At 38.0% G+C, this 20,045-nt stretch overlaps 1 protein-coding gene across 1 annotated transcript in view; it reads left to right on the forward strand.

Annotated features, from left to right (window-relative positions):
- The window catches only part of cfap77 (cilia and flagella associated protein 77), a 190,035-nt gene that overhangs the window by 92,637 nt on the left and 77,353 nt on the right, over positions 1–20,045 (forward strand). The window contains exons 3-4 of the mRNA XM_043720336.2: positions 10,911–11,010; positions 14,973–15,192. Coding sequence (XP_043576271.1) covers positions 10,911–11,010; positions 14,973–15,192 — 320 coding nt within the window. The remainder of the gene's footprint in view (positions 1–10,910; positions 11,011–14,972; positions 15,193–20,045) is intronic.

Below are 20,045 nucleotides of genomic sequence, written 5' to 3' on the forward strand. Positions count from 1 at the left end.
AAGTCTACGTACACCACACCAACTCATTCTTTCAACACTAAAAATCTCAATTAAGTTAAACATGTTTTCTATTTAACAAATCCATACTACCTTTCCTTTGTCTCAGCTGTTATTTTGAAAATATAAAAAATGAAAACCATCTTATTAGTTAAGATTCTTTATATTGTGATTTAAGGCAAATTTCTATGTAATTTAGAGCTGTATCTTATAAAGGGAACAAATATTCATTACTTTAATAACATAATTTAAAATTTATGAAGGTATTTTTCTCAATTTAAAATAGAATTTCTTCTCTCCTTTCTCCCTTGACACACGGCACTCTGCAGTAGAGAGGATAAGTAGAAGCTAGTATTAGGACTTTACCAGTGCTGCTAAAGGTTATTAACAAGATTATGGGCAGACAATGAATCTGCATTTAGATTCATGTTAACTTCTTAATGAGAGTCAATTGAAGATTAAGGGGAGATCTAATAGAAACTTACAAGATAATACATGGCTTGGAGAGGGTGGACGCTAGGAAATTGTTTCTGTTAGGCGAGGAGACTAGGACCCGTGGACACAGCCTTAGAATTAGAGGGGGTAAATTCAGAACAGAAATGCGGAAACATTTCTTCAGCCAGAGAGTGGTGGGCCTGTGGAATTCATTGCCACAGCGTGCAGTGGAGGCTGGGACGCTAAATGTCTTCAAGGCAGAAATTGATAAATTCTTGATGTCACAAGGAATTAAGGGCTACGGGGAGAATGCGGGTAAGTGGAGTTGAAATGCCCATCAGCCATGATTGAATGGCGGAGTGGACTCGATGGGCCGAATGGCCTTACTTCTGCTCCTATGTCTTATGGTCTTATGGACCTATTCTCAATATTGTCTCCTGAAGATAGAACTGAGAGTATAAGTACACTTTATGGTCAACTGATTATGGAAGCCCATGTTTTCCCATGCCATTCAACACTAAATTGCACAGCAAATAATTTTACCCATGGGCTTCCATGGCTTGTAAAATTCTGCAATTTTGTATTGCGGAGTTAAGAACATTCTAAAATGAAATTTATATTTCTTTCCTTCATTGTATTTGTGGTAAAATGGCAGAATTATAGCTAGTATTGTGTTCCATGTTGTGCAATATGCCTCTTCATTATTATGTTTGACTACATACATTTAGCCAAAATTCTCTCCTATTCACACTAAATACTCGTAATATGGTTGAAACTTCTTAGAATTTGTTAAATAAAGGAAACTAAGTCCAAAATGATGAAAAAAGTAGTTTATTAAGCTATTCGTGCCAAAACATAGGAGAATTTGATTTAAACATACACCAGTTTCTCAGGTCTTCCACACAATTGTAGACTAATATATAACCATTGGTGGACTCCAGCCACTAGGAAGTATATTAGAAGAATTGAAATGACTTTTTTTTTGCATTCTTTGCTTGCTCCCAGTGGGAAAGTATGGACCTTTATGTCAGTGTCTGCCTTGTTAGCTTGGCGAAATTGAGACAGGAATGATTTAAATATTTGCAAAGGACTTGCAGAAAAGTTTCAAAAATCCAGGAAATGAAGAATAAAAAAAACTAATGCATTCTAATTGAGTGTGTCCTCTTCCTCATCAAAAAATCAAGATACATTCAAGATCACAAGATACATTCTCCAGCTGTTTTAATAACAGCTTACTCTGACCCACCTGCCTCTGCACAGCATTTATAACAGTGATCAGGGACTGACACCCTTAATTGGCCAAGTAAGGGCCTCAAAGAGCATGAGTATGATGCCTATTGGTGTCTTACCTAAGTCACACATGATATGAGGAACAGTTCATGCATGGGTGGGCAGGAAGGAGATAGATTGACCTCTCAACCTATCCTCTTGTTGAAAGCCTACCATGGGGCCATAAAATCCAGTCTTGTGAGCCAGGACTATTCAACTGGTTGATCAAATATTTCAACATTTACAATTTTTAAAGAAATATGTTCTATTTGAGATAGATAAAGAAGATTAAAAAGAGAAACAATGTGAAAAAAAGCTACAGTTCCCCAAAGCCAAAATTTCACTTCCCATGTAAAGCACAACTCATTCCCTTTTCCCATAATTATGGAAAACATGCTATACTGTCCCATTTTCCACTTACTCAGCACCAACTAAGATTTTTTTCTAAAACCTTTAAATGAGTCAGTTTGCGGATACAGCACTTTCTACTCAGGCAGGCAGACTGACAAAGCTACATAATTAAAGGAATTGTATACCAGGATGTTTGCAATATGTATTTAAAGAATAGTTAAAATACATTATTCACCACATTTTTCTCTAATTTCCAAAGATTATAAATATAAACATGCCTCCATATTCTAGTTTCTCTCAGTTACCCATGTTATGGGGTTTATAGCATACAGCAAATGAGTGAATGTTGCATGACAGCAAGCATTACGTAAAGATCACAAGGCTCCGTTCAGCTGCTCATTACCAAACAGAGTCAATTTATAACTGCATTTAATATTGCAAATAAACATGCAAAAGCTAGGTATGAATTACATGATTCTAGTTCTTATATACTCTAGATTTAATATTTTTCCAAAAAATGTTTTACGTCAAACAGATCAGACACAAATTGTGCATTTCTTTCTAAGATAATTTCAACTCAAATTTAAAATTATTAAAAAAAATCATCATCTTAAAACTTCCTTCACAAATTTGTAGGAAACATACTTTGGTGCATAAGGTTAGTATTTAAATGATTTACAATTTGAAAAGGAAAATAAATGTATCAAAGACAAGCAAAGAAAAATGTACACCAAGAAGAAATAGCTGATTTGAATTGTAGGCAAAATTAAGAGCTCAGAGGTGGGAAGTAGGGCAGAAAGATGATGACTTAATGAGGCTTAATTAAGCTATCTACTAAAGGGACAGCTGTCAGCAAGATCTCTACACACGAGCCAAACAGCTCAATCACAGCTTCAAACTATCGAGTGGGGAGTCACAAATTCCTCACTAGGAAGCACTGTGTTCAGGAACAAAAAATACTCACTAGGAGAGTACAGAGTACATTTCATTGAAATCTGACAACACATTCACTTAGAATGGAGCTGTCTATTTGTTGGACTTCATTTCTATACCAGAGAGTTGGCAGTGGTGGACTGTCACAAATCTGCATCAGGTATTGAAAAGATATTGTATGCTCACATAGCTCAATAATCGTAACACTAATACCTCAAAAGTTCTGTAAGGAAACATAAATTTTATGATGTAGATCAGTGCCATACCAAAACCATTTCAGACCATTTGAACTTGTAATATATATGAGACCAATCCTTAATTTGTATCATTTAGATTTTTTGTACAATTGGAACAAGTTTACTGATATTACTCAATGGAGAAGTAATGGAGATAGTTAGAATTATATAGTTTATAATGAAGTGAGATTATAACAAGAATGAAAAGCATTTTAATATAACTTGTTGCATTGACTCTTGAAAATCCACCTGGTTAACAAAAAAATTAAACTCAGAGGCTCGTTTCAACTCTAGTAGCAATGAATGCATAGCCAATAAGTATTTATTGTCATCCAGCATACATAAAGAACAGCTACCTCACATCATAAGTATGATACTATGTAAGGAGCTTTAGAACATCACAGAATTAGATGCAGTGTGTGGAGCTACGACATAACTCTTGCATTGTAGCTTGGCCCACCAATATGACTTCTTCATTTCAATGTCTATCCATGTGGTCTCTTTGAATGATAAATCAATCTGGGAATTGGATTAAAATAACCCAAACTAATTTCACACACATACAGCTAAAGTTAAATAGCAACAATTCCCTAATGATTTTTCCAGTAATTCTGAACTTGCATAGCATTTTCTATTGTCACTTTAAAAACATGGACCATGTATTCACTGCACACAGCTTGCTTTGTAACGTCCTGTAGCACCAGATTAGTCATTCTCATTAATATTGTTTTAAATATGTAGCCAATTTTAATACACTGTGAAAATTAATGAGGTGAGTTCGGCTGTCATCAAGCCATTTAACAAGCAATATTCTGCCTTAATTGACAACTCACCTCTGCCTAGGGAAAATGCACCATATCTCTTGTGAAAAGCATGAAGGGTAGTGCCCCAGAGTTGTGATGGGCTTTGCCAGACTTTTCTGAATCTGCTACATATCATACTGTAGCCCATGCTGTACAATCCCTTAAGGTTCTGCATTTTTGACCCCTTGGTTAGATGCTTAGAACCATGGGCGGGAGGTGAGGCACAATTTAAAAGTAAGACAGATGCCATTTAGGACTGAGATGAGGAGAATTGTTTTTCATTCAGAGTTTTGTAAATCAGAGGGCTCTGGAAGCTCCATCTTTGAACATGTTTTGGCATGAACGAGCTGGACCAAAGGGTCTATTTCTGTGTTGTACATCTCTGTAAATCTATCACTCTATATTTAAAAGCAGAGATTGATAGATTTCTGATTACCAATGATATAAACAATTGTGGGGATAGCAAGGGTAAAGACATTGAATTGTTCAATTAGCTATGATTGTGTTAAGTGGCAAGCAGCTCAACAGGCTACATGGCCTATTCTTGTTCCTATATTCCTGACCTTCTTTCTGTTTTTTCATTTGCCCTGCAAAGGCTGGTTGATGAGAATTAGAATTTTACCCTTTACTGTTAACAATCCTACTGCTCAGATCCAAGACCACAAGGAGGAAAAAATCAGTGCTAGTCCTGAAGACTGGGATAAATTCAGAATCCAGCAAAGGAAGACTGAAAAGATAATAAAGGGGGAGAAAATTTAAAAAATGAGGGTAAACTAGTGTGGAATGTAAAAATTGCCAATAAGATTTGATTTGATTTATTGTAGTCACATGTACCTAAGTACAGTGAAAAATTTTGTTTTGTGAGCAGTACCGGTAGATCATAGCAAACAAGGATATACAGATCATAGATCTGCTTAGACAAAGTGAGGCATACAAAGTTACAGCTGCATGGAAGGCATTCAAAACAAAACCAATATTACTTGAAGTTAGAGAGGTCCATTCAGCAGTCTAATAACAGCAGGGAAGCTGTTCTGTTTATATGTGTCTTCAAACTTCTGTACCTTCTGCCTGAAGAAGAGGTTAAAAGAGAGCATTACTGTTGTGGGAGTGGTTTTTGATTATGCTGGCAGCCTTTCTGCAGCGACAAGAAGTGTAAATGGAATCCATGGATGGGAGGTTGCCTTCTCTGATGGTCTAGGCTGTGCACACAACTTTTTGTAGTTTCTTACAGTCCTGGGCCGGGCAATTGCCATACCAAGCCATTATGTGCCCGGATAGAATTCTATCTGTAAAAGTTGATGGAGGTCCTTATGGACATGCTGAATTTCCTAAGCCACCTGAGAAAGAAGAGGTGTTGTGCCTTTGCATCTATGTGGGAGGTCCAGGACAGACTATTGGTTATCATCACTCCTAGGAACTTGATGCTTTCAACCCTCTCCATCTCAGCTCCGTTGATATAGATAAAGAGCTTATTTAAATAAATAAAAAGGAAGAGCAAGGTCAAAGTGAACATAGGCCCCTTATAAAATGAATCTGGGGAGATAATTATGGAAACAAGGAAATGGCAGAGGAGTTAAACAGATGCTTTGCATCAGTCATCACTGTGGAGGATACTTCAAACATCCCATTAATACTAAAGAATACGTGGGGAGGAATTTAGTACCATCACCATCACTAAAGAAGTATTGTTAGACAAATTAATGGGACTAAAGGCAAATAAACCTCCTGGCTCTGATGGCTTGCATCTAAAAGAGGTAGCTACAAAGAGAATGAATACATTGGTTGTAATATTCCAAAAATCCTTGGATTTTGGAGAAGTACCACAGGATTCGAAAAATGCCAATGTGAGATTCCCTAAACAAAAAGGGATGGAGGCAAAGCTGTAGGGTAACTATAGGCTGATTAGCTAACACCTATTGTTGGAAAAGTGTTGGAATTAATTAAGGAAGTAATAGCAGAACATTTGGAAAATCATAATCTAATCAAGCAGAGTCAGCATAGCTTTATGAAAGGGAACTTGTGTCTGACTAATTTATTAGAGTTTTTTGGAGGAAGTCTCAACTAAAGTGGAAAGAGGGGAATCAGTAGATATGTTGTATTTGAACTTCCAGAAGGCATTCATAAGGTACAATACAAAAGACTAGGTCATAATGTAAGAGCCCATGGTGTGGAGATAGTATATTAGCATGGACAGAGAATTGACTGATGTGAAGTTATCAGGCAGAAACAGCAAATGGGGATAAGGGGTTCTTTTTCAGGTTAGCAACTTGTACCCTATAGGAATCAAAGCTGGAACATGATTGTTTACAATACACACTAATGACTTGGAAAAATGAAGCAAATGTAATGTAGTCAAATTTACAGACAATATAAAAATAGATGGAAAAGCAATTTGCATGAGAGATGCAAACAGTTTAGAGAGATATTAATAAGCAAGTGGGCAGAAAGCCAACAAATGGAGTATAATGTGGGAAAATTCAAGGGAGAACAAAACAGCAGTGTATTATATAAATGGAGAAAAACTGCAGAAGGCTGCAAAAAAAGGGATTTGGGGGTACTTATGCACGAAACATAAAAAAACTGGTGTATTTATCTTTGTAGCAGCTAATCAGGAAAGCTAATTGAATGTTGGTCCTTATTTCAAAGGAGGTTGAAGTATGAGAGTAGGGAAGTCTTACTGCAATTGTACCAGGTTCTGATGAGACAATACCTAGAGTACTGTGAGCAGTTTTGATCCCCGAGAATGTAGGACCAAAGGGCATAATCTCAGAACAAAGGGGCAACAATTTAAGACTAAGATGAAGAGGAATTTTTTCTCACAGAGGATTGTGAATCCTTGGAACTTCTTCCCACAAACAGCTGTGGGGCACAGACATTGTGTATATTTAAGGCTGAGATAGATTCTTGCTCAGGAGGGGAGTCAGGGTTATGGGGAAAGGGCAGGAAAATCAAATCATGGACATGAGGAATATCAAATCATGATCCTTTTGAATGGCAGAGCAGATGTGTGAGACTGAATAACCTACTCCATTTCCTATTTGATATGGTTTTTACATGGGACCTGAGTAAAAAGGATATCAGTCTTATGGGAATCAGAGACTATTGTACAGTACTTGTTGCGTTGATGCTGTGACTGCTTCTGTGGCTTTCCATGCGTTGAATCTTCCCTTGTTTTTAAATAGTTTGCAATCAGTCTCACTCTACGTTCTTACATCTTATGTTTTTCATCTAGTGTCTGTCTATCTCTCACACCCCACCCCACCCTGAGATTGTAGCATGTAGTCTTTGGATTGTGAAGCAATCCCTCATGTGCAGTTGTATTCAGAGGAGATTCGATCAGCTTTAAGCAGCAGTAGAAACTTGTGCATGGAGAGTTATTGTATGAGATTAAATTTGGACAATTATTGAGTGGACTGCAGGTTAATTCAGGCAAATCATATTCAATCTCAACACTTCTTGAGAAGAGATTTACATTCCATTTGTCAGAATTGGGCTGAAACCAATTTTCAAAAAATAAAAGAATAAAGAGTACCAGTTTCAATTTCTAAATTTTATTCTGTGAAATTTTTCAAGTGTGGAAATTTTAACAAAATACAGGATATGGCATTAAAAAAAGAAAATTCTGACCCTTGCTTATTTGTGGATATAGAGATACTACCAAAAGTGGTATCAAGACTTTCAAGGGTTAAATGCAGATTTGCCACACAGTGGTTAAAGTATTTTATCAGATTTCTTCACCAAAGAAGTTAATTGATCAGATTTTCACAGGAAAAGAACAATCTTCGCTTTTAGGCGTTCCTGAGCTCTTCTGAGCACCCAGAATAGATGACATGTAAATAAATGCAACTGCATTGGCTGTGAGAACATCCTATCAGACCTTTCAGTTCTGGTGACTGGAATCCCAGAATGGCTTCACCATGGAGACAGGTTAAAGAAATATAGATGCAGTCAGGGGGTCAGTTAATCCCTCAAATGCTGCAAAGCCAAAATGTTCACAGAGGGAATTCATTTTAAAACTAAATAACATGGATAATCTTTGTATCTGTTTCTTTCTTGTTTCAGCAGTTCTGACAGAGCAGCAGTAACTTGCTTCACAATACAAATGTTACAATCTCTGCATTGGCACTGATTCAGATGAATCAGTCTGTTAATACCATAAGTAAACATGAATGCAAATAAGTACTACATTTGATGAAATGGAAACTGTGTATCTGAAGAGCTTTGAAGCTGTTCACAATACCATGAAATACCTTTTGATATCAGTTTCAGTTCCAGCATTATAAGAGAAAGATATGTAATCTAATGGTGAATTAGTAAGTCTGAAGTTAGCAGCACTTAAAGCTAATACCAAAGATAAAAACTGAAGATGGTAGAAATTGTAAATATGAACTGAAAGTGCTGGAGATACTCAGCAGGTCAGGCAGCATCCATGCAAGCCCAGCTTAGTGCTAAGGAGGCTCAGATGTCTGCCATCATAATTGTGGATGCTTGCGGTTAAAGGAGCTTTTTGAGGTCAAACAGCAGGACAACCATCTGTTTCTCAATAGTTTACTCAGATGGCCGAGGCATTCTGCTGGGATATTGGCAGTAGTACTATTTAGCACAACCTACTGATCTCTCTCAGGATGACAGCATCTGCACTCCCTATCAGCAATGCCCTTTCTGTGCCCCAGTCAGTCAATCAGCCAACTCAGGTTACTCACACCAAGGCTGAGGTGGATCAATCTAAAGCTCTTCAAATCCAAAGCATCTTGTGGACATATTGCAAAGCCCCTTGCAACCTCCCCTTTGAAAATCAGTAGCCTTCAATCAGTCATGCTGCAGCTACTAGAGTAGCATTGCATGAGCACAAAACCAAGCAGAGGCACTCACAAGACCAACAGTAAGGGGATGCAGAAGGATGATTGATGGATTGTTATGTAGAGTTTTAAGTGTTTTGTTGGATAAAATTAGGAGGGAACGTTTCCTTTGTGATGGATTTTATTCCATAATTGTGACCAAGAGAACACTGGAATAATTCATAAAAGAGAAAGGGTGAAGGGTGTGGAAATGGTAAACAATGACAATCTAGGGTTTTATTCATAAATATCAGAAGTATATGTGTGCTCACAAGCAACCTGGCTAGAATGTGGATGTGCCAACTGCCTCATCCCTTCCTTTACCTCTTCTTCCTGAGATATTTGTTGAATCTGTGGTGGCAAGTGCTGTTTCCTCATGGTGGGTAAGTGATGGAAGATGTAACTGACCAGCATGAAGTACTGCAGTGAGTACTGGGGGACCCTTTGCAGCTGTCAAGCGCACTACACCTGGCACAAGTGCAAATAAGACAATTGCTTCATCTTATTCTGGTACTACTGCTACTGTAGCCAGCATGAACAGGCACAAAAGTTGATCTCAGAACTTATAGTAGCAACCGACACCTTCCGAAAACTTTTGAAAACTTCTGCAAACACCCAAAACCTCAGCAATATCTGTAGAAAGTAATAGGCAACTATTCTGAAACTTGGATGATGATCCCTTTAAACAATGCTGGTGATATGTCATTTCTGCTGCTGAATACATGTCCAGTTGTTTAGAAACATAATTGGAACAGAGAAGCTAAGAGTGGTAGGTCAAACAGCAAATCATTAAATGTTGAATGATGTCACAATTTGTCCACTTCTACATACTTCTTGTGCATGCTCCCACCCCTAACAAGGTAATGAGTGAGTATGAACCACAGCAGAAGTGAGCAGAAGTCACACAACTAACATTTTTCTATTAAACCAACATCAAAATTACCAATGCTATAGAACCCACTTTTGAGGTCTTGATGTTAACATTGTCACAACTTACCTGTCAATACAACTACTTGTTTTGGTGACTGTGCTGTACAACACTCCTATCTGTCTATTTCCACAAATAATGTTAAGAGATCAGATTTTAAAATGACTTCCAATGCAACTTTGATGAAGGTTCTATTTGCTAACACCTAGAAAGAGAATGGTAGATAGACAAATTTACAAGAGTGTCTTTCTCTTTCAATCTATTGTGTTAAAGAAGTTAGCTTAATTATGTAAACAAAAAGAACCCCACTCCCTATCCTGAGAGAAAAACAGGAAGGAAATGTAGAAGGAAAACTAGGATATAAAGAAGAGGGCAACACATTAAGGGTGAACCAGTCATCTAGATCGAGAGGAGTAATTGGGTTGAGGGGAAGTAAATGGAAGGCTAACGGTGAATTGAGATATGTAAGTGGGGCAAAAATTGTACAATTGAATGAATCCAGGAAGGAAAAGGTAAGAATAATAGTAGAATTGAGAGGGTAACTGAAAGTGGAGCAGGTGTGTGATATGAGTAGATGAAGCACACAATAGTAGTGTGGGAAACATGAGTTAAGGGAGAAGGTAGGAAAAGAGACCTCACGTAATTTTGTCCCAGCATGCCAACCACCACGTTCAGCCTGAAGATATTTGACAATGAGAATTTGGAAATTAAGGCATTGGCTGACCAGAAGCCAAGTTGACCAGTGGTCACAAAATTGACGGGTGCAAGTTATTCAAAAGGTAGCAGCATGTTAGAACAGCTGAATTTTACAGTGGATGGAAGGTGGGAAGCCAGCCAAGAAAGCACTGGAATAATTGAGTTTTGGAAACAGAGATACTGAGGCAGGGCTGGAGATGAGTAATGTAAAGGACATGAAAATGCATGATTTTGGTGATGATGTAAATATTGGAAGTTCCTCTTAGTGTCAATGAAATGACAGACTGTGAATGATCTGCTTCAGCCTCATTATAAAATGGAGAATGGGGCAGTGTCAATAGTGAGAGAACTGATTTTGGCAGGATCTAAAATGTCCTTTACTATTCAGTTTGCAATCCTATTTATTATTTTTTTCTTATTTTAGTCCGAACTTGGCAAGGGAAAGCGAAGTGGTAATGCCCTACCAGGACCTTCTCATGTGTATGGGACAATTGAGAGAGTCTATGATGGTGGAGTTCCTGCAGGTAATAAGACACAATTATCTGCTTCGTATATTATATTAGAAGAGAGTACTTTTTAAAATTACACAGAAATCAGCTCGTCTAAAATGACAATTCAAATTTCTGCAAATATATGACTCTATGATTAGAATGTCCTTTCTATAAAGTATGGCATACAATACTATAATGTCACAAAACCAGCGTTCACTTGAATGCAATTTGACTGCACCAATGGACTACAGCATTCAAAAAGGCAACTCACCAGTATCTTCTCAAGTCGAAAAGTGTGGTGTTGGAAAAAGCACAGCCGGTCAGGCAGCATCCGAGGAGGAGGAGAGTCAACGTTTCTGCATCTCCTGTCTGCTGGAAATAATTTTTTTTTATTTCCCACAGGAATGCCTCCAGGGAGGCAGTGCTGAATCATGGAATGACCCTTGTCTGTGTTGAAGCCATTTTTCCACTCCCTCTGTTCTATTAGCCCCTGTCGTTTCTTTTTAATCTCTGCCTGCAACTGCCTGAATGCTGCATTTGTGAATTTTAAAATGACATCTGAACAAGCTGCTGCTGCTATAACTGTCAGCCATCCTCATATTGCCAAGCACACTGCCTGCCAGCCCTTAATTGGCACTTCCTAATAATATTGTTGGGGAAGACCTGCCACCCAATCTTGTGTGCCAAATCGTCCCCTGATGTCAGGTCATCCTCCTGTTCAGAGAAATTCAAGCCTCTAATGTTTGATCCATGTTCTGAATTTCAATTTAATTTACAGGGAAAAAAAATCTCAGTTTCAGTTTATTATTTTGATTACAGAAAACCATTTTGCATCTTTTGTACTTACAGATTTAATGTGATTTCTTCCCATGCTGAGCATCTCACAGTTTTTCAACGTCATTGTTGATCATGTAAAAGTAATTTATAATAGCTGACTGCATCTCCATTATTTAGGCATGCTACAGGTGAAATGAGACATTGAGCCAGAAATTGATGCAAGTGTGGATTTGGTGACAGAAGACATTAATTGGACCTTTATACTCGCCATTGATATTGCACTACATTTGTGCTCCAAATTGTTGGATAATTGATTCAGTAAGGATACAATTTCAAAATTTACAGTTGAGACAACACTTGAAAACTTGTACCTTAGGTGCTCACAATATACGTTAATAATTTAGATGAGGGAATATCTCAAAATTTGGAGATAACACAAAACTGGGTGGCAGGGAGAGCTGTGATAAGGAAGCATATAGAGATGTTGCAGTGTGGTTTGTACAGGCGGAATAAGTGGGCAAATGCATGCCAGATGCAGTATAATGTGGATAAATGTGAAGTAATTCACTTTGGTAACAAAAATAGGAAGACATTATTATTTGAATGGCTGTAAATTGAGAGAGGGGAATGTTCAACAAGACCTAGGTATTCTGGTGCACCAGTTGCTGAAAGTGAGCTGACAGGTACAGCCTGGCAGTAAAGAAAGCAAACTGTATGTTGGCCTTCATAGTGAGAGGATTCAAGTACAGGAACAAGGATGTCTTACTGCATTTAAACAGGGCATTGTTGAGGCCACACCTGTAATATTATGTGCAGTTTTGGTCCCCTTATCTGAAGAAGGATGTTCTTGCTACAGAGGGAGTGCAGCAAGGGTTTAAAAATTGATTCCTGGAATGGCAGGACTGACATATGAGGAGACATTGAGTCAGTTAGGATTGCGTTTACTGGAATTTAGAGGAATGAGTGGAAGTCTCATAGACACCAATAAATTGGACACTAGAAGAATGTTCCCAATGGTGAAAGAGTCTCGATTCAGGCATCATAGTTTAAGGATAAGGAGCACATATTTTAGGACTTAGATGAGTAATTTCCTCACCCAGGGAGTGGTGAGTGTGTGGAATTCACTATCACAGAAGTGTTGAGGCCAAAACCTTGTGTTTTCAAGAAGGAGGTAGATATAGTTTTTATGATCAGAGGGATCAAGGGATATGGGGGTGATTAGGATTACAGTATTGAGCTCAATGATCAACCATTTTTGCTAGGACAAATGTTCGGCACAACATCGTGGGCCGAAGGGCCTGTTCTGTGCTGTATTGTTCTATGTTCTATGTTCTAACCATTATCATATTGAATGGCAGAGCAGGCACAACTCATCAATTGGCCTATTCCTGTCCTTATCGTTTTATATTTCTATGAAAGTATTGTGAACTGTGAGGAGACTTCAAGCAGGCTTAGCTAGACTAACGGACCGACATGCAAAGAAGTGTAAATTGGAACATTTTAGTAGAAAGAGCAAGGACAGGCAGTATAAAAAGACAAAATTCTGAAGAGAATGTAGGAACTGAGAGATCTGATGAAATGTATGCACAAATCACAATTGAGAGGGTTGTTAATAATCTTTATAAGATTCTGGGTTTATAGATAGAAGCATGGAGTGCAAAGCAATGAAATAAAAATAAAATTTAATAAACTATTAGTTTGGCCTCAACTGCAGCATTTTGTGCACCACACTTTAGCAAGGATGGAAAGATTTTAGAGACAGTGCAGAAAAGAATTACAGTTGGTTCTGATATTAATTGATAGTTCCGTTCTCGTGCGATCTTGCACTATAAGAAAATTGCGCTGTAGCCCCATTTAAACTAATGGGGCTGGAACAGAATCATGTTATAATCAATACAGGTGAGGAAAGTTCATGTTCTACAAATAATGATCTAAATTCTTCAATAGCATTAAAGCCAATTCGCATTGAAGAAACATGCATTACAGCACAATTTTTTGTACAAAAATGGTGGGGTCTAGATTAGAGTGGTGCTGGAAAAGCACAGCAGGTCAAGCAGCATCCGAGGAGCAGAAAAATCGATGTTTCGGTCAAAATGGTTCCTGGAGTTCAGTGTGTGAATAAATTTGGGTGGTTGGGATTGTTCTCTTTAGAGAAGAGAAGATTGAGGAAAGATTTAATAGATGACTTCAAAGTCCTGAGAGGTTCAGACAGAAAGGATAGAGAGAAACTACAGTCAGTTCTGTTCTAAGGCAGTAGTTCCATTCTCGTGCAATCCCGTGTTATAAGAAAATTGCGTAATAGCAGTACCATTTAAACTAATGGGGCTGGAACCGCATTATAACCAATATACGCTTTAAAAGTTTGCGCTTTAGAAACAGTGTCCCCGGTTCATCAATCATGTTATAGCGAATTTGCATTAATGAAACGAGTGTTATAGGAGAACGATTTGTATTCTAATTACAGAAGGCTAAAAGACCAGAGGACACCACTTTAAAGTCAGGCAAAATCTCCAGTAGTAACTGATGGAAAAGCATTTTTCTGCTATAAGTGGTAAGGATCCAGAATGCAGAACGTGAGATCATGATAGAAGCGAATGAAATCAAGGCTGTCAAAAGGGATTAGATGAGCACCTGGAGTGAAAAGAAAAATGCAAAGATACACAAAAAGAGTGGGGGAGTGGAATTAGCATGAAGAGAACTATCATGGACACGATAGGTTCAATGGCCTGCAACCAATTTTCAGTGCAATAACACTGTAGCAATATCAGTGTCACAACTGGAATTTTGTGAATGCTGTACTCAAAGGTTTATGTCTCAAATCTTAAGAGTTAAGGTAGAGAAAAAGCATTATACAATGTGGAGTGAATGTGCTGATTTAGAAGAAGAGAGAAAGCTAAAGAGAATTGATTAAGCAAGGATAAAAATTGATGGAATATTGTATCAGCAGTAAACAATTCAACACAATCCAAAGTGTTAATAACAGAATTCAAAAAGTATTAGTCCAAAGTATGCAAGTATTTTTACTCTATAACAGACGTAGCAGAAAATGATTTATTCCCTTTGAGGTAAATAAAGGAATGAAGTCTATGCACTGAAGATAGAATACCAATATAAGGAATGAAACTAATTCTCTTTATGCATTGTCAGAAAAAACTATGTATTACTTTAATCCTCAACCCTAATAATCGTGTTATTTTCTTTATCACTGTATCTCTCAGCTATTGGTCACTGGCATACAATGAAACCCAGAAAACAGGAAACTCTGCATAAACTCAGACGTGACTTTGCAGCATTAAATAAAGCAGCCATTAAAGCTGGATTGATTACTCCACGAGAGATCTACCAGTTTAGGGCAACGCACGACATTGGAGTTCTGGGAAAAAAGGTAGAAAAAAAAGAAGGCATGCTCCCTGAAATAACTTTTGGAATGCCCGTAAGGTAAGAATATGTTTCTTCTCTTACTGCCTATTTCATGAAGATGGCAAGACCAGTTTTAATTTTGAGTGAAGATCAAGTTGATGGTAGAGTGTCTAACTGTATTTAGTGCCTAATGTCACCAATAAGAAACCCCACTGATTTCGTTGATTCTGTCTAAACAAAATCAATGACCAATACTGCTATGCAAGTCCTGACAGGCAACTCACTGGGTGCGAATAGGGACAGCAAATTTGGTACTGCTCCAAGGAGCTGAACTGATCAGAAGACGTTAAAGGAATGTGAGGGCAATGGGGAGCAGTATGGATGAATATGGAGTAACTGGCTGTGAACTGAAATTAAATTCAGTAAACAAAAAGCTACTGATATATTTTCCATGCAACTTTGCTGATCTATTTAAGGATTCCAGGTTTGGCCACATTCTGTTTCCCCTGCCATTCAATGAGATCATGACTAATCTGATCATAAAATCCCTACAATATGGAAACAGGCTATTCCCTTTAAGTTCACTTTCCTGGCTTTTCCCCATCATCCTCGATTCCCTTATTGAGTAAAAATCTTAGCCCTGAATGTACCTAATGACCCAGCCTCTGCAGCTCTCTGCAACAAAGAATTCCACAGATTCACTACCCCTATGAGAGAAGAAATTCTTCCTCATATTGGTTTTCTGAGATAATGATCCTCTGGTCCTGGATGGTTCCAAAAGGGGAAGCAACCTTTCTACATCTACCCTGTCAAGTCCCCTAAAAATCTTAGATGTTTCAAACCAGTCACTTCTCATTCTTCTAAATTCCACAGTGTAGTTACCTGTTTTTGTTACCTTCCCTTTTTGAATAAAGTTGTTAAATTGGCAGTTTTCTAATCCTCTGGAACTTCTCCAGAATCTAAAGATTCTTGGAAGATTACTACAAGTGCATCCACTGTTTTTGTAGCTACTTCTCTTAGTATCTTAAGAGACATCCATTCAGGTACAAGAGACATAGGTCTTAAGGCCCATTATTTTACTTTCCCTTGTACCTATTTGCCAGTGGTAGTTGTATATATTTCCTTGACTCCTTTTGACTCTTGAATATTTAGATTTTTGGAATGTTATTAGGATCTTCTATCATGAAGACTGAAGCAAAATGATTATTCGACTCTTTTGCCGTTTCATGGTTGAGCATAGCTTAGTTGAGAGCTCAATGTATCAATGTGTCACATTGGTTGACACACGCAGGTTATTGGGGAATTGGAGACGTTTCTTTACTGTGGAAGAAACAACATTATGTTCCTGCATTCACTTTCTATAAGACTAGGTGTTGTACTTGCCATGTTGTGGGACATGCTGTAATGTAAAGAAAATTGTCTGAGATCACTCCCAGCAGGGATAATCAAAATGTTACAGGTGAATTCAATGCTGTGTTAGAACTCTGTCAGTCAACATTCTAAGAATGGATCCAAATTTGACAGTAATTACCTCACCTGTTAGGACCCTACTATAGATATAAAATGTCAGAGCAGGAATAAGCCACTTAGTCCTCAAGCCTGCTCTGACATTCAGCAAGATCTGGCTGATCTAATGGCAAACTTAACTTTACATTCCCACCCACACCCAATAAACTTACAATAATGCTTATCAAGTATTATCTACCTGCCAGCCACAACACCTACTCTTGCATGCCCCATAGAATTCCTCCCTGTGTATTCTAGTTATAGTGCTTTCTTTCTTAGCAAGAAGCCATGTCCATTAACAAAATAGTTAATTGTCCCATGTCATGAAGATAAATCAACCTGCCCCTTCCAATTTTCATACTTTATATTCTGATGACTTTGCCCAGCTCCACTAGCCCAGCCTCATCCAAACAGATCTATATTTCTGTGCCTTAGAAGTACCAGGAAGGGATCCTTGAGCCATGTGAGGCAATTGAACAATTCCAGCTCTTTTTGGTAAACATCAGGGAGTAAAAAAAATCAAAAATAGTTGCTATAAGTTTATAGTATGTAGATCACAATATAGAAAATAATCACATAACATCATTTCCTGGCTCCCATTGTTATTTCACCAGCCTCATTCTCTAAGGAGCCTCTATTCACTTTGGCCTCTCTCTTCCTTTTCATATATCTAAAGAAGCTCTTACTATTCATCTTAATATTACTTGAAGATTTACACTCAAAGTTTATTTTCTTCCTCTTTTTTGTTTTTGGTCATCTTTTATTAATTTTTAAAACTTTCCGACTCTGGTTTCCCAGTATTTTTTGCGACTTTATATGTTTTCTTTCACTTTGGTGCTATCTTTAATTTATCTGGTTAACCATGGTTGGCTTATCCCCTTCCCACAATCCTTCTCTCTCACTGGGATATATCTTTGTTGTGAGCCATGCACTCTTTTCTTGAATGTCTGTCATTGTTCCTCAATAGTTTTTGCTGCCAAAAGCCTTTCCCAGTCCAATCAGTCAGCTCTTCCCTCATTCCTTTGTACTATCATCATTTAAGCTTAGCACAGTTGTTTCTGACCCATGATTATCCCTCTCAAACTGAATGCCAATTTCTATCGTGTTAGAGTCATTATTTTCATGGGATCTTTTACTCTGACATAATGTATTGAAGTTGCCTCAGTACACTGACACATTACACCTGTGTTTGCATCTATTGCTCCTATTGCCAAGGACCTATGTACTTTCCTCAGAGAGGTTTCAGTGCTGACATACCTTGCAAATAACAGCTACACAAACACCTCCAAACAACAAGATACATTGTACCCCAACAATGAGTGCCAGATATGGTCTTCTCATGGTTCTTTGGGATAGCCACCCACTTGGCAAATGGATTGCACTGGATGAGTGAGAAACACAGAACAGTCTGTTGCGATTGTTCTATGCTCTGAAAACTTCGCCTCTCAGCCCAATATCAACAGAGAAAGTTACCATCACTGCAGGTATGGAGCAAGTGAGTAGCTCTGAGAGGCTAAGGTGCCTTTCCCTGTGTGCAAAGTATCCCTGAAGCAGTATTTGATTGCTAGTTGCTGGTGAGCCCTGCAAGTGGATGAGCAAGATGCCATGACGGTTCTGAGAAGCTGGCAGTTATTGGATGCCAATGTCTGTGGATGTGGGGTACATGTGGCTGGTGCTCTGACTGTGTCTTGAGGCATTGTTGCTGAGTGTTCAAGATGAAATGGCCCAACACCCCATCTGACAGCTATGTTAGGAATGTCAACATCTAGTTTCCTCATGGCAAGTGGAAGATAGCAAGTTGCATATCAATGAGGCGAGATTCACTGTTAGTGAAACTGTTAATAATCCCCATTAACATGCATCTCGCTGCTTTCTAGTGAGAATCTTTTTACAAACTTTCAACAATTTACTCTTGACATCAACAAAGGCTTCCCCAACATCTCACGTGATTCTCCCAGCTTTCTTACCATGGCCCACTTTGTTCTAGGCCTGATAAGATTCCTCCTAATATAGTTATTCAATTTCTGTCATTTCCACATTCCCCATGATAATTTCTTTTGTCTCGATTTCTAAGGGACTATCTCAGCAGAACATCTTCTCTGATTCTACCTATGTTATTGGTTCCTATGTGGACCACAACAACTAGATCCTCCTCCTCCCAATCCAACTTTTTCTCCACCATGAGGCAATGTCTTAACCCTGGCATAATGCAGGCAGCACAAAATTCAGAGCTCTGGTTACATTGCAGAGAACAGAGTCTAATTTCCCAACCGTGCTGTTTCCCACCACTTCTATATGTTATTTTTTGCTAACTCCACTTGAATAGCAACCTTTGCCATGGTCAGTATGTTCATCTACCTTGCAGCCGTATTTTTCATCTGTGCAGATAGCAACCACCTCATACTTTTCCTGCCTGGCTCAGATCCACACCCTTCAGTTTCTGACTATTGGTAAACTCTGAAATTCTGCCTGCTTCAGGGATATAACTGCTCTCAGAATAATGTGTTCAGATAAACTTGATGCCCTGGATTGTCTACAACTCAGAATCTAGTTCAGCAACTTTGAACTGAATTTTATTAGTATCCAGATAATTATTTACTGCACTGCATGCCACAGAATTCAGCCACACCGCACCTGATCCTCCTGCCATTTCAGTCTTATTTAGTTAAACATAAGGCACCCGTGTGTTTCTGAGAGGAACACTTGGTGTCTAAGTCAAAGTTAGTTGAACAGCTATGTAAATAATGGCTGGAAGTGGCTAATTATTTTTAAATGAATTGATACCTCTGCTCAGTTAAAACATGGATTAATGATTTTTTAAAATCTTGAGCAAAGGAGTGTCAAGTAAATGTGTAAGCATTCATCTGCTATTATTGACAACATTCATTCTGAGCCGATAATACTCTTCTGACCCTGCTCAAAGCAGTTTTTCCTAAAACTAGGATTAAATATTTTTGTATGCTGTAGTCAATAAGATAACATGTTTTTTACCATAAGGCATAGAGAGCTGAATTTGGGCTCTCAGGTGGATTGACTGCCTCAAACATGAGCTATATTTTTGTTGATTACTAAGATTATTGCTCACTTCCCTGTGATTAATATCTACTGTAATTCGGGTGTAGCTTCCAAAACAGGTTGCTACATGGTAGCAAAGAGACCCAATGTGAATTATGTAAACTAACTGAAAACAGATTATAACTTACAGAACAGAACTAGTTTTACATTCATTCAAAGAAAGGCCAGTAGGTCTCCATCACATTCATAGGAGGGCTCTTACACAATACTAAAATATGTGAATCGTTTTAATTTCTTTAAATGAAGTTAAATTCATCAAATCTTTTAGTTTACTTCGAAAATCTAAGAATTCTACAAATGTACTGATCAGTATTATTAAAAGCAGCTTTGGAGAGTCTTGAAACAAAATA

This window comes from Chiloscyllium plagiosum, unplaced genomic scaffold, assembly GCF_037043375.1.
Source record: "Chiloscyllium plagiosum isolate Xiang-an unplaced genomic scaffold, Cpla_swu_hap1 HiC_scaffold_21, whole genome shotgun sequence".
Lineage (NCBI taxonomy): Eukaryota > Metazoa > Chordata > Chondrichthyes > Orectolobiformes > Hemiscylliidae > Chiloscyllium > Chiloscyllium plagiosum.